Source organism: Rhinolophus hipposideros, assembly GCF_964194185.1.
Source record: "Rhinolophus hipposideros genome assembly, chromosome: 11".
NCBI classification, from domain to species: domain Eukaryota; kingdom Metazoa; phylum Chordata; class Mammalia; order Chiroptera; family Rhinolophidae; genus Rhinolophus; species Rhinolophus hipposideros.
In genome coordinates, this window is record NC_138057.1 from 53,605,618 (window position 1) to 53,626,576 (window position 20,959).

Below are 20,959 nucleotides of genomic sequence, written 5' to 3' on the forward strand. Positions count from 1 at the left end.
CTTCCAGTGCTGGCTTAAACCGCCATGTGACTCTGTGTCCTCAACTTCTTATCCTGGGCTAATTTTCCAATTTGACCGAGGTTTTTTGTTGTTGTTGTTGTTTTTTCAACTTTTATTTATTTTTAAATGTGTTTTTCCAGGGCCCATCAGCTCCCAGTCAAGTTTCAATCTAGTCATGGAGGGCGCAGCTCACACTGGCCCATGTGGGGATCGAACTGGCAACCCTGGTGTTACGAGCATCATGCTCTAACCACCTGAGCTAACTGGCCGCACCCTGACCTACGTTTTTGAGAGCACAGGCTCCACGGGATCAATCTGTGTGCCCAAGTGGCCCAGTGCCCGCCTGGTACCCATAGGTTCTCAATGAGCTCAAGGATTTCATTAAGGGAAAAGATAAACTGATGGATTAGAAGTGGGTGGGGGCAGGTTATGACTCGGTAACTCCCAACAGTCCTAGAGGGTAAAGCCCCAACTCCTTCCGAGGGCTCAGAAAACCCTCCATGAACTCGCCTTCACACACCCACAACTGCACATCTTCCCACCCGCCTTCCACAAGCCTCGAGGCTGCAGCCGCTCCAGCGCTACTCTCCTCACTTCTGAAGGTAGCACAGACTGTTTAGTTTACTCCCCTACAAAACCATCGCACCCCTCTCCCCCAGACAGTGGCCCCCTCTGAGCTTCCTCAGGACCCTGCTCAGCACCTGTGAAGCCACTGGAGGGTCCCCAGGCTACCACGCTGCTCACCTCCTCTGAGGCTGCTAGTCATTCAAAACTTGAGTCAAGTTTCAGCTCCGGAGAAGCTGTCCCTGCCTCCTCTTCCTTTGGAACCCAAGTGATCATGTCATTTCTGTGGGGACGTCCACCCCACGACCTGAAATCTGAGACACTTCGGTGCCTGACCTGGGTCCACAGCTACCTCGCAAGGTCTCATCTGTATCAGTGTCCTCAGTGCCTGACACAGGCACTGGCACGGGGGCCGCAAAATGCCTGCTGAATGGACAAAACTCTCCTGGAGCACTGCCGCTTCATCCCCAAGTCACCTTAGCTCTGTGGCTGACCTGTGAGGCCCTGGTGGTGATGTCAGACTGTACCCTCCTCTCACCTGTCTGAGGCCTGTCGCCCTCGGTCCGTGCTCAGAATCCCGTGCCCTCCCACCTCACCTGTCTGAGGCCTGTCGCCCTTGGCCCGTAATCAGAATCCCGTGCCCTCCCACCTCACCTGTCTGAGGCCTGTCGCCCTCGGCCTGTGCTCAGAATCCCGTGCCCTCCCACCTCACCTGTCTGAGGCCTGTCGCCCTCGGCCCGTAATCAGAATCCCGAGCCCTTCACAGAGAGATGGACGCTAAGGCATCGCTGGTTCTTTACCCCAAGGCTGATGATCAGTCTGTCCAAAGTGGAACTTCTCACTGTGCGACAAGGGCAAGTGGGAGAACAGACCACAGGGCCTGGGGGATGTGGGGTCACAGGAGACCCTGCGGAGGGACAAAGGGCCCTGCCACAGGGGTAGAGATAAACATGAGCCGTGTTTCTTCCAGGCTCGTGGTACCCACTTGAGAACAACAGACCAACAGGTGGCAGGAAAGCTGTGTGACAGGCACTCACTGCATTTTGCTATGGTAGAGCTTCTTTTCTTTGTAAAGCAACACACTGCTCACCTACCTTCTTGAAAAGGGAAACTTGATGGGGATTTATAGCATTCCTGGTGCTCTGAATTCTCCCAGTTACCATGTCACGGCACAGGGAACGCATCCGGCAGCTCAGAGGAGGGAGGGAAGCGCCAGGGTCAGGGTCAAACCAGCCTGTTACCTGCGGGCCTGCGCTTCCACAACACAAATGGGTCCATAAACTGTCAATCTCCCAGAATGGCAGGCGCCCCAGAGGCTCACAATCTCTTGCTGCAGAGCAGACAAATGGTCTCTGCATCGTCTATTGTCAAATTTGGGAGACCATGTGCTCCGATAGCCTCAAAGTCAGTCACTCAGGCTCTGCCCCGGGTGCTGGAGGACACAGAGGCTCCTTCAGGACTCAAAGCAAGAATAAGAGGGGGAAGAGAAGTATTAAGCGAGACCTGTGAAATCAGAAGCTTGGGGAAGGCTCCTGGGAAGAGGCGAGGAGGAGGTGACAGTGAGAACTGATGCAGGAGAGCACGGAGGTGTTAGAGGCGTTTTGGAACCTGGAGTCCTCTGAGAGGGGTGCAGGGGGAGGTGTGGTTTGAGGAAGGCCTGGAAAGTCTGGACTTGGAACTTGAGCAGGGGAACAACATGATTGGGCATCCAGACAATCATCTGGTGACAGTGACAGTGAGGGATTTGGGAAGGATAGTGGGGGGCCGACATGTGGGCCCTCCCTAGGCCCTTGAAACTCTCCTACTGGGCCTCCTTCCCCTTTCTGAGAGCTCCCCATGCTATCGATACGAGGCACCAGGAACTCCAACAGCCACGTCTCTTTACCCACATGATGCCCTTGAAAATACAACCCTTTAAATGACAGCCTTTAAAATATATTAAAACACATTTTCCTAACAGTAGGTACGGTGAAAAAAATGATGCTCCCTTAGGAAGCAGGCTTCTGTAGAAAGATACCCCCTGGAGAATCAAGTGCGACTTCAGCGCACAGACAGGTTTCTGGGGAGCTGAGGGGAAGCCGCAGACACCAAGTGTCACGTGCTGTGTGGAGCTTGGCACGACAGTGACAGAGGCCACGGTAACCTCGGTCACACCCGATGCCCAGCCCACGGAGCCTGTTTGTGGGAGGTCGTGTCCCTGAGCCAAGTGCCCTACTGCTACTACTGCCACCAGCAGAGTGTTAGCACGAACGTCACCACAGATCACGCAGATGCCTTCACTTTGGACACGGGGAAACTGAGGCCCCGAAGGACCGGCCTTGCCCACACTCATGCCAGCAGTCAGGGGAGCTAGGTGGAGCTCCTGAGTCCTCAGCTCGTGATTCCTCCCCCAGCCACATCACACCTTCCATCCCAGCCCTGTTCTATTTGGCCATGCAGCGATTTACAAGATTCTTGCTGTAAGAACACAGCTCAGTGAAGCTAAGGAGAGGAGCTCGCAAGGCTGAGCCCTCACACTGTCCACTCCCAGAGTGGGGGTTTTCACTCCTTGCTGCAGCCCCAGGTGCTCAGGACTTGCATGGGGAATGCCAAGGAGACACCAGAATGAATGTCCGTCCCGCTGCAATGGAGGCAGAAAGAGAATGGGGTAAGAAGTCACGGAGAATGACGCTACTGGCAGAACAGACCAGAGTGCCAGGAATTGAAGGAGACCCCCGGCTAAAGCGGGGTTCCTCAAACCATGGGACCATCTGTCTCAGAATCATGGAGCCAGGTATCAAAAAGCAGATTCTGCGGCTCCAATGAGTCTTTAAGGAGTAGGGCCTAGGAATCTGTATTCTCAACATCACTCCCCCCCACACACTTAACCCTCGCTTCCCCATGTGACTATGGTACAAACTGAGGCCGGAAGCTCTGCACTCCTGGGTCGTCAGGGCAGCTTGCCCTTCACCCTGACCCAGAGTGGTGGGCAGGGTGCTGGTCTGACATTCCTCTGGCTTTTAGAGACTGGCTGGGTGAGGGGCTTCTTGACCTTCCTGGAGAGCGGAGAGCTGGGCAGGCATCCCACTGAGGCTCCACGTCCCTGCCCTGCGGGCTGCTGCCTTTGTGGGCCTGTTTAGAGGCTGGGTGGCCTGCTTCCATCTGCAAGGCAGCGCTAACTTATACAGTCCACCTGGGGACTCCAGCGTGACTTACCCTTCAAAGTCTCCAGAGCTGTCCTCCTTACAGCCCTGTAAGGGGCAAGGCACTCTGACCCACGGAAGCTTGGGATTGAGTCGCTTCACTCGCCACCTATGAGCCCCAGAGTGAGTCTGGGGCAGAGGGAGCCCCCAGAATGAATCACAAAATTAACTGCCCTGCCAGTAGAGAAGCCTGGCTTTTGGTCAGGGTGCTAGCCTCCAGTGCCGGTTTCCTGTGTGACTTCAGGCAAGTCTCTTAACCTCTCTGAGCCTTCATCTCCTCATCTACATAACGGGGACATCTGCTGCCCTGGAGTGGTGTGAAGATCAAAGGAGCATGGATGTGCTCAATATGCCAACATAAACACAAGTGTTATTGCTACTGGTATTGTCACTGGTTATGGTAATTTGCTCTCCTTTGGAAAGGGAGTGAGCAGCAGGAAAAGGTTTGTTTTTTTCTTCCAGTTTTAGAGATCAAGGGGTAAATGGGCATTATTTTTCAGCGGCAGGCAAGAAAGCACTTGCGTGGCTTATACCTGGCTTGCCCATTTCTCCTGGAAAAGAAGCCAGGATCCTTGGTAGGAAACTCTGAATGGCCCTTTCATAATTTTGAACTCTCAAATGAGCATGTGTGTTTGTTAGTACTTATAGAGATGGAACCACCCTTGTCAGGAGAGGAGATAATCGTCAAGCACGTCTCCCTGGCAGAGGTACTGTGTGTAATTAAAGACGATAATTATAGCTCCATGTCTGGTGTCAAACCCAGGGCTCTTTCTAGACATGAACAACTGCGCCTTTCTTGCCCTGTGTGCAAAAACACACAAAGCCCTTTGTGGATGAGGAGAGCCAGGCAGCTCTGTCCTGCAGCAAGAAGAGCAGCTTCTGGGAGCCAAGTCCTTTGGATGACTTGACCTGGAAGCTTCATCTAGGAGAATTAATTGGGTCAGACACTCCATTCAGTCTTGCCTCTTCAAGAGTTGGTCCTCTTCAGTCTTGCCTTGCTGCAGGATGAGACCAGGTGCCAGGGCCACTGAGGCAATAGGCAGCAAGCTCCAGCCAGCAGGAAGGAGGGCCGGCTGGCTCCAGGGGCCACACGCTCACCGGCACAAAGGGCTCCTCTTCCCCAGCGTCCACCAAGGAGCCAGAACACTGACTCAAGCACTCAGCCGTTCACCTACACTTGCCCACTGAAGCCTCTGTACATAAGAGGTCTTTTGAGCTCTGGAGGGCTCCTGTGACTATCCCCTGGCACCCTTTCTTGCAAGCCCTGGCTCCGGAGCACAGGCTCGGGCAGTGGAAGAAAGGGGCAGGAGACAGGGACTGATGCAATACAGAGAAACAAGAGCTAGGCGTGGAGACCCGAGACGTAAGCTCAGTCCCAGCACTGCCTGCTGGGTGACCCTGGGCAGGCTGCCTCCATTCTCTAGGGCTCAGTTTATTTTAAAAATAGAATAACGGCTGCCTCCAGGCTTGTTCTGAAGATGAAAAGTGATGAAGTCTATCTAAGAAAGTGCTTTGTAGTCAGTAAAAGGAGAAGTAAATATAAACTGTTATGACAATAACCCCATACATATAACTGATAGCCAAGGTCCTGGGGGTGGGGGTTGGGGGAAACTAGAGAAAGGCCAACTAATCCAACAATATTAATTAGAAATTTCCACGGACGCACAGATTTCCTGAAACAAAGACGTTTTCCTCAAAGTCTCCAGAGGGAAAAAGACATCACTTCCTGCAGACCGGGCTCTGGAGTCAGAGCCACGGACACCCCAGGTGGGGCTCCGCAGAGAAGGAAGGCAGGGGGAAGGCTGCTTCATTCTCCCCCACCCCCCACCCTGTGACTAGACACAGGTGACAACTCCTAAGGGTGCTAACCACTGCAAAGCACAAGGTGGGGGGACATGAGGGCGAGAAGGAGGGTCATTTACAGGTCTTGAACTCCCCAGAAACAATGGGACACTGGCTGCAGGAGGCCTTGCTTGGCAACCAACGGTCATTGAACCCCATTGTGGTGACTGGAAGGAACCCTGAGCTAGGACTTCACCTTGTCACCACTCACTGGACAGTCCACTCCCACCCTATAACACAGGGGGGCGACTAGACAGCTCCCAGTCTAGCATGGCTCCAAAATCCCCACTCTAAGATTTCCAGCGAGGGGAAAGGTTTTAACACCCAAGTTCAAGCTTTCTAACCAGCACCACACACAGTTCAGGTCCAAAGCAGCAGCCCTGGTGCTGTTAATGCCAGGATTTGGCATCAGGTCTGTCACAGACACTGTGAGGCCTGAGAGTTTAATGGAACCAAAGGCGATTCCATCTAAGTCCCAATCCCAGAGATTCTGCCCTTCTGTTCGGGAGCCCAGCAAGCCCGGCGTGGGGCGTGGGGCTGGAGCCCCAAAAGGCAGCCCAGAGCTTTTTATGAGCACTGGGAACCTTGGGAATTTACATCAAATCTTGGTCCAGCTGAAAATGAGTTTCAAGTCTACAGGGTAAACAGGCTGAGTATATTAATAACAAATGAACCCTTCCTCCTAATTTCTGGGTGTAAATTATGAAAATAATGAAAACATAACCTAGTTTCCTCGGAGGCTCCATGTGACAAGGCTCCTTTGCGTGGCTGCCTGGACTGAACCAGAGGTGGGGTGGGAAGTGAGGACAGGGGAGGGGTGGGCGAGCCAAGGCCCCGAGCGTGGGGTCTTTTCTCAATGCTAAGGCCCCCTCAGCAAAACACTCGCACTCTGTGGGGCCAGTCCTGCAGCTCCGCCTTCTAAGTCTACCTTTCAAGCTTCGGGCTGGGTCACACCCATGAATGCCTAGGTTCCCACCTAGCTTTTGGGCCCAGTCACCAGGTGGAGTGTGTTCTAACCTTGGCCCCCACCCCCCACGGCCCCCAGGTAATTGCTTCTATGCCCACACCTGACATACCTTGTGGACAGACTATAGTCACATGGTTACCACCCACTACAATGGCCCTCCTGGGCTTAGGTGGACTCCACCTCCCAGCACAGCAGGAGCTAAACAGAAACTGGCAAAGCCCCCTTCTCAGTGGGGAGAGGAACCTGGGGTGGGGCTGCCCCTCCTCCACCTTACCCAGCTGGGTACTGTCCCATCCCCCCAACCATCCTACCCCACCCCAATAGCAGCTGGGCTCTGGATTAACTCTTTCCTTAGCAAAGACTCTCAACAGAAGCAGTTCTGAGCAAGGGAATGCAAAATAACACAGAAACAGGAAATAAAGCCCTAGAAAATGCCAAGGAAAGTGTGTGTGTGTTGGGGGGGAGGGGATGCTATCATTCACTAGTTGTTTTTAGTTCTTCTGGGTTCTGAAGTTGTTGCTAGGATGGCTCCTCGTCCACTTCAGGCTTCTGCTGTTTGTTACTGGAGAGGGCAGAAGCTGTCCCCCATGGATGCTAAATGGACGTCTGACCCGTCGGCTACCAGGCCCCTCTCCACCATCCTCAGACCTTTCAGGCTAGGGTCTCCCCCTGCCCCTCTGACCACCTGAGCTGCTCCTGCTTGGCCTTTGGAACACAGCTCCCAGGACGGGAGAAAATCTCCTTGATGTCCCAGGCAGTTGCTTGAGCCTCTCTCTACTCGTGCTTTCTCACCAGTAAAATGGAGACAATCCCATGCCTTAGGGAGGCACCTTAGGGAAGTTGAGGAGGGGGAGCTCTGAGGGCAGGGTTCCTGGCTGAATGCTACCTGGTCCAGTTCTGATTTGAAGAACTGCAGAGTAGGGACAACAGCAGGTCAGTGAGGTCAGACGTGTGCAGAAGGGCTTCAAGGGAAGGCGACCCCAAAACCGTTGGGCCGCACTAGGTGTAGAAGGGAAAGGCAGAGTGTGAACAAAAGTACCAGGATGGAGCTGAGAGAGGAAGAAATCAACAGGAGACAAATTCCCCCTCCCCCTCACTCTGTGCCGGCCAACTGGGGGGAGGGGAACGGAAAGGTCATGTGGAATGGAACTGAAGGTTGGTTTGTCCTGTGAGGAAGGTGAGGACTCAGATGCCAGCCAGAAGGGGAGCCGGTGGGGAAGGTGGCGACACCAGGAGCGAAGGGAGGGTAACCAGGACAGCACAAAGACTTGAAAGGACCCCAATCTGGTGATGAGATGCTGGAGAGGGTGGCTTCCTGGGAGGCTCTGTGGTTGGGGTTTGGGGACACGAGTGTATAAGCCAGTGCCCAGAAGGCCAAGCAATGGAAGTGAAGCTGTAGAAGTACACGCCAGTGTGCTTTAGTTCGTGGAGAATTAAATTCTTGGGGAGGAGCTTCCTCATCACTTGCACAACACTTCACCAAAACTAGCACATTCTGACATTCTGCACCATGAAGTTCTGGGCCGACATCTCCAATCCTGGGCACCAACGGTCTGGGAGGGCAAGAGTTGCCAGCCCTGAGGTCCCTGTCCGTCAGGGGCCCCCAATGCAGCAGATAAATTAGGATGTAGCAAGGGAAGTGCTGTATCAGCATGACCATACAAAGAGGGATTGCGGCAGCTGGAATAGGGAGCCCAACAAAGAGGAGCCTCCTCCAGTGCATAGTTTTCTAGGTTGCCAGGGACAATTACAAGCCTGCGTTCTGGAAGGGAGAGAGAAGCGGCATTTTATTTATTTATCCTCACGCTGCCTATTTTGAAAAAGGACCAGAAGAGGCAGTGTACCACACCACAACACATGGGCCAAGCCAACTGAAAGACAGCTGAAAGGTAGGACGGTGCAAAGGAAGGAGGTGGGAGGTGGGGGCGGGGGAAGAGGAGGATTGAACTTGAGGCACCGGCCAAGTTACCCCACAGGTGGAAAGACTTTGCATCAAAAAAATGCAAACCTGTTGTTACTCAGCATCTCTCCCTTGCACAGCCAGGCAGAGACCTCACAAAGGGTGTGGGGAGGAATGGGGCACTGTTCCCGTCAGCCTCCATGACTCAGCTTTCTCATCTGCAAAATGGAAAAGATCCCGCTGCTTCCTCCCAGAGCCTCAGGGAGATTCCCAGCATAATCTATAACAAGAGCCTTTTAAGTACAGCCCTCTGTCATCATTATAAACTTCCAGAAAGCCAGCTGGAGCCCTTGTTAGAGGAGGGTACTAATTAATTAGTCAAATAATAGGGTGTGGGGCAAAGCTCTGCATCTCCTTCAGGCTTCTGGAGCAGCAGAGCTGTGGCTGGCCATCCTCTCGGACAGCCTTGCACACCAGCTCCTCTCCCTGGGATGGCCCCCAGGCCACTGGAGCACCTGGACCCTCCTCTGACCCACACACACACAAATGCAAAGCTGCCAACATCTGCACCCATCAACTCCTGCCCCAAGAGCCTTCCTTCCCGTTTGGATACGACAGTCCCCATCAGGTACCTCTGACACTCATCCTCCCCTTCACCAGGATCCCAGCTTCTCCCTCCTCTCACCCACTGCAGCCCAAGGCTGCCAAGCCCACCCCCCACCCCACCCCACCCCCGCCACCACCCGCTCCTGCCTGCAGCACCTTACAGCCTCAGCCCCGGCCTAGATGACTATCGCACACACAGAGCCACAGAACCAGTCTCCCTGCCTCTTGCTTCTCTCTTTGCTCTAATCCATCCTACACACCCAGGCAGGCACAACTTCCTAAACAACTTCCTAACCGTGTCACACCCTGGCTCAGGAATGGGTGCTGCTTCCACACAGCATCCATGCGCTGCCCTCCACACAGGGTGCTGTTAGGTGGGTGAGGATGCCAGGAGCGGTGCTGCCAATTGACCTGCGTCTCCCTGAGCCCGTTCCTGGACAGGCATTTCCATTGATTTCTGTGCTTCAGATCTCTTAATGTCTCTCTGGGATTCTGAAAGGCAAGGGGCAGGGATCTCAGGGAGGTGAGCTCCTCTAGTTCACATTCCTGTTCCTTTCTTTCTTTCTACCGTTGGCAGAATGCCCATTTCTCTCCCGGCTGCCAGGAAAGTGAAGGAGTCAGGGGCTGTGTTCCTGGGGGTCTGGACCTTGCTGCCCAGTGCTCAGCAGGATATCCCCGTCATACCTAGGAGGCTGGGTGCCAGCACACAGGACAGTGCTTGCTGCTCTGGGGAAATCCATGATGACCCCCAGTCTGTGCTCTTGCATGGAGGCCAAGAAGAAAGAATGCGGCTGCCAGAAGACGACAGCACTGGGATCTTCCTACCTTCTGAAGGTGGCCAGGGCCATGGGGACAAGTCTCCACCCTGTTCATGACTTGGAGAAAGCCCCTGACTTCCAGGCCTCTGAGGACCATCGGCTGCAGTGACCAGAGGCTGCAGTGTCTGGGATACAGACCTCCTCGTACCAGACTTCCCAGGACCGAGTTTACGGGACTCACGCTTCTGTAGCACCTCCCGCTCGATCCGGCACCCGGAGTGTGAGCTTCACAACAGGGACTTTGTTTTGTTCCCTGCTCAGCCCTTGGAGCGCAGAAGAGCACTAGCACGCGGCAGAACGGTCGCAAACACCCGCCCCATGAATGAATGCATCACTTTGTTCCCTGACTACCGCCCTGTAAGGTCAGGCCAGTGGGCCTCAGCAACGTGGCACAAGTTGTTTACAGTGAGTAGTTGTGTGCTGTCTGCTTCCTTTTCTTTCACTCATTCTCCATACACACCTGTATTCCCGGGCTCATGTATTCAACTGGTGAATCCTTCCTGGGCCCAAAGAGGACACGGAGATGGGCAGGACACAGTCCCTTCCTCAAGGAGCTCTCAGCCAGGGAGGGAGAGGCAACAGGAAGCACAAGCAGATGCCCCAGGCAGCCACCAGGTGGAGACAGGACTGGTCGCTAAGATTGATGGCCTGACTCCCACCAGAGGCCAAGCCACCTCCTGTCCCACCTCCCATTCATTTAGCAACTGGCTGAACTCGGTCCTTCAATCCTCAGGGGAGGATGGGGTCTCTGTGGGCTCCTGAGGGGGCCACAGCACATCTGTCCACCAGTCCTGGGTACTTGGAATTAATCAATACACTCATGTGGCCAACAACTGTTTACTGAGCACCTACTTTCTGCCGTGTACTACTTTAGGTCCTGAGTTCCAGCAGGGAACAGAGACTATTGCCCTGCAAAGCCCACAGCTTAGTGGCAGACAGACTAAACAAGATAAAGTATAAGTAAAATATATGGTGTGCTACATAGTAGTGAGCAGTGTGAAGGAAGAAAGTCAAGCAGAGAACGGGGAGGATGTGCTGGGGATGGGCTGAAATTTAGGATAAACAGCCAGGGAAGGCCTTGCCGAGAAAGCCATTTTGAGTTAAGACCTCAAGTATGGCTTTGTTCAATGCCACCCTCTCTGTGTAGCCCACACGAGCCTGCAGGAGGCTGTACCACCCCTTCCTTCTGTTCTTTCTCCAGTATCACTCTTCTTGGCTTGTTTTATACTGCAGACATCAGTGCTTGTCGGGGCCTTGTCAACCTCCCCCCTGTGACGGGGGCAGCCGGGGGACAGGAACTGGACATCTGGCACACAGGAGGTATGCGTCAATGACTATCCAGCTTTCCATGGCCTAGTCCAGTCCTGTTGCAACTTCCCTAAAAAGCTGGACAAGCTCCGTATCAAGGGTCCACGGGGTGAGAGGACAGGAAGTGATTGCCAGCTTCCGGCCCACTGGTCACCATGGAAACCCAGGCTTCATGTTCTCCTCCCCAATTGCTGCCTTCCCCTCCTGACTTCCCTGGGCCTGGAGCTCAGGAGGTAAGCACCACCAGACTGGGTGTGTGAGCTATGCTATTTCTCAAGATCAGGAAAGTCACCGGGTGACTAATATAAAATCTATTTACATTTGATTATCTTCTTCCTGTCCGGTAGGTAAGTCATGCTGGTAAATGATAGAGTAGCCAGGGAACTCTGCATAGTCCATGACCAAGCCGTTTATCTGCCAGGAAGGTGTAAGGGCAGGTTTCAAAACAAGGCTGAGGAGCCATGGGTTAGAAGTCAGGAGACTCCCTCTGCGGCTTGCTGCTGTGTTACCTTGGCCGGCTTGTACTTGGCGTCTTGGGGCCTCAAGCTATAAAGGTGCTGGGTGGAAAGGGCTGCTCTTCAAAAACAGTTCCATCCCCCAGCCAGGAGAGCTGTGACCACCAAGACAGGCTGAAGCCTGGGGCGAATTGGTGAGACCAGGAAGGAGCATGGGGCCTGCAGAGGGTGAGAGGCAGCCTGGCTGAAGGGGAGTGAAGGAGCGTGGGGATTGGGTCAGGGAGCAGAGCTGCACAGAGGACACTGGATAAGGAAGCAGCGAGTGCACGGACATTCTGGGAGCAGAGTCGATGGGCACTGTAGAGCTGGGAAGGGCCTGGACTCAGGGGCCCAGACAGAAAGGATGTTTACGCTCCCAGCTACCAGGACAGGAGCACGGCAGAGCCTCGAACCAGGCGGCAGAGATGATGGAGAACACAAGAGGAAGGTGGAAATCTCAGGTAGGGTGGCCAGAGATGGCCTCGCTGACACACAGTCAGGACTCAAAGACCGCCATTCCCTTCTTTGAGAAGCATTCAGGGGCTTTATTCCAGAATTCAAGAACAGCAGCTCCAGGAAGAGCCTCTGGAGCCTGTCTATCCAGAAGAGTGCAAACCTGCAGTTCCTAGCCCCCTGTCCTGATGAAGACGGCAGCATGTAGGCTCCTGGGAGAGTGCCGGGACCGGCTCTTCCTCACAACCTGGCAAGGCCTGGGCTGGTGACACATGGAAGTTAGGGGAAGGGGGGTACAGATGAGGTGCAGTCCTGACCAGGACAGCTGGAGAAGCCCAATGCAACCACAGAAGCAGGGAACCTAAGGGTTTATAAAGACCTTCATGGCACCTAGGGAAGAAGGCAAAATCTGATTTTTCAAATGAGGGAACTGAGGCCCAGAGAGGGTAAGCAACCTGCCTCAGGACACACAGAAGACCAGGACAGAGCCAGAGCTAGAACCCACATTTCCTGCCTCCTTCCTCCCCAAATAGGCCAGAATTGGACCACAGAACTGGATTTGAACGTGGTACACACCACCATTCTCCCAGAAAGCCTGCTGCTGCTAGAAGAGGCCGTGAGGAAGATGAGAAAATACAAAAGGATGTGCACCACCCCCCGACCCCCACCTTTAAAATCGGTGACTGGCTTTACCTGGTCATGCCTACTAGCTAGCACAGCGGGTTAAAAAGGGCAGAACACAGTTGCGAGCAAGGAAAACAGCCACCTCAGGACAGCGGGTTCTGTGTGAAATGGCTTTCTTTTAATTTCCTCTTATTATGCTATAAAGTTGATTTAATAATAAAAACAGGCTAAAGACTTTTTAATGTATAATAGCTTATAAGATTAAAAATTATGGGAAAATGCTTTCAATTAATGTGTGTATGATTCACCCTGTGAGATGACACTTTGAACAATTTTATAAGGGATGTTGGGGGTGGGGTCACACATAAAAAGGGGGCCTAAGTAACTGTAAAATTCCCAGTTATTCCTGCAGATCTTCCGGGAGTACAGGACAGATGTGAGTGTTTTAGGGGCAAGCGAGGGCTCCAGAGGCGCTGCTTTTCCTGGTTTTGCCACTTAACATTTTTGAGTCTCAGTATTCCCAGCTGTAAAATAGGGGTGACAGAAGTACCTACAGCTCTCAGGCTCCTTGTGAGGATGACCTGAACTAATCACGGAAAGCGCTTGCAGCAGTGCCTGGCACACAGAGAAGCCCTCTGCAGGCACTAACTACCACCATCCCATCACCATTACCACCTTGCGTATGTCTAGGAATTTCTGGGGAGAAAGGATCCCCGCTGAGAATATCCTGTGCCTTTAGGGGAACTAGGGCTTCGTGATCCAAACAATCTTTACAAGCCCTCGTCCCATGTGCTCTTCCTATCATCGTCCTATGAAAAGCCTCGTCTCCCCCCACTCCTCTCCTACGAAAACATCTCACACCCCCATGCCTTTGCTCAAGCTCTTCCCTCTGCCTGGATTACCAGACCCAGCTCTCCTCACCACCACGTCCCACCTCCCACCCCATCTGGATTGTCCAAACTGGAAGCTTCTGAACTCCCGGAGGATCACCCGCTCACATCCGTGCACCAACCACTGACCACCTGGGTCCATGCCTGTTTTCCTGCTTCATGGACATTCCTGGGGGCAGTGACGGCATCTGCCCAGGCCAAGGTGACCAAGTGTCCTGAACAGGGCCTGGGGGTCTCCTGCTTCACTGGCCTGTTGGTTTGGCCACCCACCTCCAGATGGGCAGAGGCTCCCCTACAGGAACTGGCCACAGAATTCAATAGAACTAAATACCAAGTGAAGGACCAACTTCCCTCAGTAACAATTTCACGCACATGTTCTTCCATCCGAGACTCAGGCGAGTGTTGTGTGCCCTGTTTCACAAGGAGGACACTGCAGTCCTCAATAGGCTACGCTTCCTGACCCACCCAGGTACCTTCGTGGGCCTGACTCAGAGCCCAGTGCCCTTGCCACCCATCAGCGGGTCTCTACGCATCGGACGCCCCCAAGCCCGTGATGGAGACTTGGGGAAGACGCAAAGAATGAGCTGTGAGGCGGGGCTTTGGAGGAAGGCAGCCTGGCTCTACAGACCTAGGGACATCAAACACAGATACCGGGGCAGGCAGGAAACCCAGAAGTGCTGATTCTTCAGTTTATACATGAGGAAACTGAGGCCCAGATGGCATGAAAAAGGCCAAGACCAGAATCTGACCTTGAAAGATGGGCCAAGCAAGATGAAAAGGGGAGCTAGGACTAAAGAGTTAGCACGAGCTGGGCTGGCACTGAGAAAGGAAGCCGCTGGCCCTAAGCAGATTCTCTCCTCTTCGTAGTTGGTCTCAGGTGCTCCGTTTGAGGGCTGGTCCTGGGTGTCTAATGATGAGACAGCACACAGTGAATCATGACACCTTGCAGCTCAAGGTTGACACAGAACTCAGAGGTCACCTGAGCCAAACCTCCACCTGAGACGTAGCTACCTTTACGTCCTCTCCCAATACTGGCTGTCTCGCCTCTGCTTGGATACCTTTAGGGATGAGTAACTCACTGCCACACTAGAGAGCTTCATTATTTATTCAGTGGGTTGAAAAAAATCCTCAAAAGGATTATGACTTTCTGAGCCTCAGTTTCCCTACCTGTAAAAAGGAAAGCGTGAACTGGATAATTGACTTACCACCTGGGTTCCATAGAGCCCTCAGGTTTTATGGAGGTAACTCCAGAGCTGCTGCTGGAGTGAAAGAGGCAATGGGGGCAGACAGTGAGGCCCAGGCCATGCACAGACATCTAGGCTGTGAGGCTCTGTGGAGAGCTAGCTGAGCCTCCACCATGGAGCCAGAACCTAATTCCTGCGGGTGGGTGACATGAAGGGGAGTCTGTGGAGAGGGAACTGGAGGCAGACAAAGGGGAGGGGGTGGGAGGAGCCCCTGAGGAAACAGGCGTGCTTCTCCACACCCTCCATCCCAGCCACAGCCCACCGGGCTGGGCCAAGTTCTCTGTTCACAAAGGCACACCTCCCAAAGTCTCCCACCACCTGCTGCACCGAGCCGAGACCACACAGCACAAAATCTCACCCGTTAATCACAGGAGTGGCAGCTATGCTGGGGAGTCTGAAAATCAAGCTGCAGACCATCAGGATGGGCTGGGGCCTGGAGAGAATGTTCTGCACAGCGGTTACAACAGGGCCTCAGCCACCAGTCCCACAACTGACTACCCAACTGGGTTGCCTTGCACGGGTTACTTAACCTCTCTGCCTCGCTTTCTTCATCAGTACAATGGGCACCTACGTGTCAAAAGTGCCCATTGACACCTTTGCTTCGCCGCTGCCTCCACTGCTGTTGCTGTTTTCACTGCCCCATCATTCCATAAATAGGTCAAAACAGAGGCACAGAATGTGCTGTCCAAGGTCAAAAAGCCAGTTGGCACTGACTGCACACTCTATGGCTACTGCTTTGCAGGGGTCATTCGGGTAACAAGTGGCCGTCCCAGGTCTGCTTGACTCCAGCCTGGGCTCCTTCCTTCTGCACGACACAGAGAAACACACCATCTCAGCCAGAGAGGGCAGGCTCTGCCTGGCATGTTATTCTTATGCACAAAAGATGCCTGCCCTCTTCCTAAAAATTTCATGCACACATACACGTAAGTGTTACAGCATCCAGAAAAAGTCATCCAACAAGGATGAGCGTAACTTTTCCTGTGCCAGTCCCCTGCCCCACTGTCGTCACCAGCACCCATCTCCTCTGTCCCCCACCTCCTTCTCCTATTAGCTCGGTGAGCTGCTTCCTGGAACATTTATGGACCCAGCCCCCATCCCTGTCATCAGCTACTGGTGACTTACACACAAAGAATTCCCAGTCAAAGGGAGCCGTGGCAAGGTCATTACCACCAGAAAGCATTCTGTTTAATCACCTATTTCCTTAAAAACACAAAATGTGGGTAAATTTGGCCATAGCCTCCCAGCTAGGAAAAAGGCCCAGAGCAGCAAATACAAGGATGCTTCTTTGGAAAGAGAACACATAGCGATCTTAACAGGCTCCTGCTGAACTCAAACTGCCCTGCCTTGGACCTGCTCCCCGTGGGTGTGCCTCATTAAAAAGCCAAAGTCCCACATGGCAATTCTGCCCAGCTAAGTGGCTCCTCAATGCTGAGGTCCCGGCAGCACCCAGGAGGAACCCAGCTCCATTCCAAAGGTGCCCGACAGCAGTGGGTCCTCCACAAAGGCTCCCAGCAGATGTCCCCTCCCCACCTCCCTTCAGCACCCTCCATCCCACGTTCTGGAGATGCAGGTCTGAGCCCCTCACTTCTACATGTGTGACCCCAGTTCCCCTCACCTATAAAATGAGACACCTCCTCCTTTTGCAGGGACATGGTGAGGCGTGTATGTCAAAGGGCCCAGGACAGAGCCTGGGAGCCAGCCTCAGGTGGCTCCTGCCATTTCCTCGTGTCCCGGATACCCCAGCATCAAATACAAACATTACACTTCCTTCAGTGCTCCGCCCCAAAGACTGCCCTGCCAAGCACTGGCCACACTTGGCAGTCTGCCTCCAACTTACTATGTGTCCTTGAACAAGTCCCTCACCTTCCCTAACCTCAGTTTCCCCATCTGTAAAATGGGGTCGTAGGGTTTAGATGAGCTTGAAGATCCTTTGCTAACCCGAGGTCTGAATGTGCCAGTGTCCCCAAGTCACTCCGGTAACCAGTACTCCTTAAACCCAGGCTGATGCCTGCTGGACGTAAGACTGGCTGGAACTGCAGGGCCGTAGCTCATTGCCAGCCTCTGGCGCTGCCACAGCTGGTGTTTCAGTGGAGCGATGGGATGTGATGACAGGAGAGGGAGTTACCGCATCCTGAGGTGAGGACTCCACCAGCAGATCTCCCCTCCCTCAGGACCCCGGCCCCAAAAGCACCCTCAGCTCTCGGCTTTTTGATGCCCACAGAAGCTGCTTTGCCAGGAGAAATTAGGGAGATGGGAGTGAGTGTAAGCCATGGCCCTCTAGAAGTTTGGCCTAAGTCTCTGGTCAACCACTCCCTGGCCCTTCCCAGGGTGGCCGGGTGTTCTGGAGGCCACACAGATAGCCAGAGAATCGCTTCCCACGAACAGGAGGAGCAGGAGGCAGAGTTCTGGAAGCAGGGCATGGACTCGCACCCAGACTCTTCAGTCAAGGTCCTACCCGGTCTCCACAGCCCTACGGGCTTACATTCCACGTGCGCCCAGCACATACTAAGTGCTTAGTAAATGTCCTTCCTTTCCCTCCCTTCTTGCAACTCAGGAGGAATCAAGAAAAAGTGCTCAAAGGCATGAACTCCAAACAAACAAACAATAAGAGGAACACAGAAGCAGCCATCTGTATCCCAAAGACATAAAGGGCACCGATTCAATAGGCCTCAAAATTAGGGGTGGCTCCCCCCCTGCTCCTGGTCACCCTCCTGCACTCTTCAGCACTTTATACTCCAGCCGGAGGGGGCCAACCCACACAGGGCCTCTTCCGCCTCTGGCCCCCAGCAGCACCCATGTGGGGGTAGGAGAGTGGGATTCTCTTGTGCTAGCATTTCCCCACCCCCACCCACCCCACCCCAGGTCTGTCCCCAGAGGGCTGATAGTTGATAACTCTGAGAGCTGATAACCATTCATTCTTTAAAGATGCTCCAGGCATTATCCTGGCAAAAAGAGGGCCTCAGGATACTACACACCCAGCCACATTCTTCTGGGCCCCATACAATTGCTTTGACAAGGTTCTGTCTTCTTGAAGGGCCAACAGGAAAACAGCCACAGGGGGAACTCTCTCAGTGTTTCCATCAACATGCCTGGTAGACCAGGACTCTGTCTGCTGCTTCTAGCCCCAAAACAAAGATTTCCTATGGGGCAAGGATCCAGTCTGTCTCCTTCGAATAGGTAAGGACAGCCAGGTGACCCGGCCTGCTACGTTTTTGCCCGGGCTGCTAGGAGGCTCCAGTTCAGTTTCTATCTCAAATGCTGTATCTTTCTTCAGTCAGAAATTCCTGATAAAATGTTCCCCCACTTCTCCCAATTGAATTCTCTGTCCCTGTCTTGGTTCACTGTGCTTGGTACACTGGTGTCTGGACTTGCACTGTCCCTGCCAGGTTCTTCCCGAAGATGTAGATAGAACACAAACTGGTAAAACTGTAGTGAAGATTCCACATGGTGCTGCCTTCCGACCAGCACCTTGAAAGCGCAAACCTTCCCCTGCTGAGGTTGGCTGGGGTCTGCCCTCCTATTCACCTCCCTGATGAGCGGAGTGCCCCATGCCCCATGCGGTGCTTCTGCTTACCTGTCATGATCCTCTGGGCCTCGTAAGGCTCCATGTACCCTGCGCTCTCCCCCTTCCCTGCTTTGCTCTTGAGATCATTCTTGGCGTCGAAGGGATCTGAGTAGTCGTCAGCGATAATCACCTGCAGGAAGGAAGATGGCAGGGTGAGTCCACCGTTGGCTTTCTGCTTCACTTCTGTTCACAGCCAGGCTTTGCTCCAACACACAGAAATCGAGCCTGTGCCATACCGGCAAGGAGGCGGAAGGGGACTGGCAGGAACACGAGGGGGAGCCCACCCTCAGAAAGCTCCAATTCTTACAGGGGTGACAAAGGGACCCACGCCAGCCGTGCCGGGCAGCGAGACTGTGTGCTGTGTGGGCTGCTCTGGGCACAGGAAGTGAGCGCAGGGCATGTGGGGAGAGGAGCACAGAGGCAAGAACCTGGAGGGTGTCTGTGGGCAATGTGAGTTGCTCAATTTAATGGAATGGAAATGGAGGAAAGTTGGAAAGGAGATCGCAGAAAGCCTGGAAACGCTGACAAGCTCCCGGTGCTGGCTGAGGCATAGAAGAGCTTGTCTAGAGATGATTATGTTCAGCGTTCCATTCTCCCCAAATCTGGAACACAATCACGCCTTGGGTAATCAGACAACAATTTGGTGAGATCAACGCACTGCAAAGACTATTGTGGCCCCAGATGGGCCCAGGGAAAACGCAAAAGCAGCTCAGGGATGGACGGAGAGACTGCCAGGGCCAGAAACGAAGGGCCGTGGAAGCTGAGGTCCAGAGGGGCGAGGGGCTTGACCAAGACCCGTGGTCGGACCCTCTGCTCCCAGAGCCCTTCCTAGCCTCCTTGTCTGCATTCCAGATACAGCAAAATTCCACAACAAATAGACAGTTCCCCGTGGGTAGACAGTGGGGGCAGGGAGCGGAGTCCCATGAGAACGTGAGAAGCTGGGATTGGAACACTTTAGAGACAGTTCCACATTTTCTGTGGAGAAGGGTGACAATTCTCAGTTGGCGGCTAAGTGTGAAAATGACAACTTTCCTTTTCCCTCACATTTCTTACTTCCTGACCTTCATGAGGGGGGCACACTTACCAGAGAAAAAACAGGAACTCACCAAACCTGTTCCCTTTCAACACACCCTAACTCCATCACAAATCTCACTGTGACTTCTTTTGAGTTATCTGCCCCTTTGGTCACACACCTGGCAAAGAGCAGGTCCTCCGCCCTGAGCCACCCCACTAGAGCCACCAAGCTGCCCCTCTCGGGAGGGGGTACGTTAGCATTTCTCTGCACCCTTGGGGTTACATGAATTGTTATTTAAATGGTGGGTTTAATTAGAAACCACAGGAGCCTCTTCTCTCTCCCAGCTCCTGGAATGTAAGGCATTTACGGGGCCTGTAAGCCCAGGGGAAGGGAAAAATCCCCCTTTGTCTGCCTGGTGAATGGCAGCTTGTGGCAGCAGCCCAGCCAGGATAAGCGAGTGACCTCCAGCTGCCAGGAATGTGATGTCCAAGGAAGGCCAGCGGGCAGCAGCCGTGTCACTGGCATGTGGCTGGAGACCAATGGGACGCACAGCAAACAGCGGACAGGCTTATCAGCGAAAGACCCAAGGCTGGAGTGCCCACCATCTGAGCCCCGCTGCTGCTGCCACGGCTGCAGGTCAGGCTCCCAGTCCCAGCAGGGGAGCTTCCAGATGCTGACAGAGTAATCGTGGCCTTTCTTGAGACTCACTGAGCTCAAATGACACCAGGCAGGGGAAAGACAGGGGTGGGGGAGAGCTAGCCCAGGCTATGTCTTTCATTTGATATTTCTATTCTACCATTTGCAGAACACACCAGGGAGAAAATTACACACGTGAACCACTGTCCAACAGAACAGCTCAGATGCTGCTCTGGTGAAGGGTTTTGTGTCTCGGAGTTCAAGGGACCAGCAGTCCAAATGGAGAAAAAGACGGAGTTGCTGTGGAGGACATCTCATCTCATTTCTCCGCCCTGGCCTTCCTTTCTGTGTCTGCAACACGAACATCCTCCATCTAGGCTGCAAGGAGGAAGGGAGCAAATGTTTCCCCAAGAAAACAAAATCATTTGGGGGGATTAGCTAGGGAGGAGGAGAGCTAGGGAGGGAGTTGGGCTGCCGTCCCTTTAATCTAGAAATCAACATCCCAGCTCTTCTCGGAAGTGCTCTGTAATTTGCAAACACGGAGCCTTGCAAGGATATAAACCAAATCTTTGTTCGCCCTGGGATGAGAGCTCTGGGAGGCCTCTGGTTCACCAGGCATTACCTGTATTTTCTAATTAAAATGAGATCTGAGCTTGGGCTGTCACGGGGCCCCCAGCTGCCTGCCCTGCTTACTTCCGTTTCAATAAGAATTTACAAATCCTAAAACCAGGAAAAAGCCCCTGGTCTCTGCTGACATATGGTTCCAGTTATACCTGCTGACAGTTGAAAATCCTTCCGTTTAAAAAAAACACACACAAAAAACTGTAGAATTCTGTTAGTTTAAGAAGCAA

General features: G+C 53.5%; 1 protein-coding gene across 2 annotated transcripts in view; it reads right to left on the reverse strand.

Annotated features, from left to right (window-relative positions):
• SHB (SH2 domain containing adaptor protein B) overlaps window positions 1-20,959 on the reverse strand; it is a 131,152-nt gene that overhangs the window by 66,604 nt on the left and 43,589 nt on the right. For both annotated transcript variants that reach the window (XM_081065766.1, XM_081065765.1), the window contains exon 2: window positions 18,467-18,587. In XM_081065766.1, coding sequence (XP_080921892.1) covers window positions 18,467-18,587 — 121 coding nt within the window. The remainder of the gene's footprint in view (window positions 1-18,466; window positions 18,588-20,959) is intronic.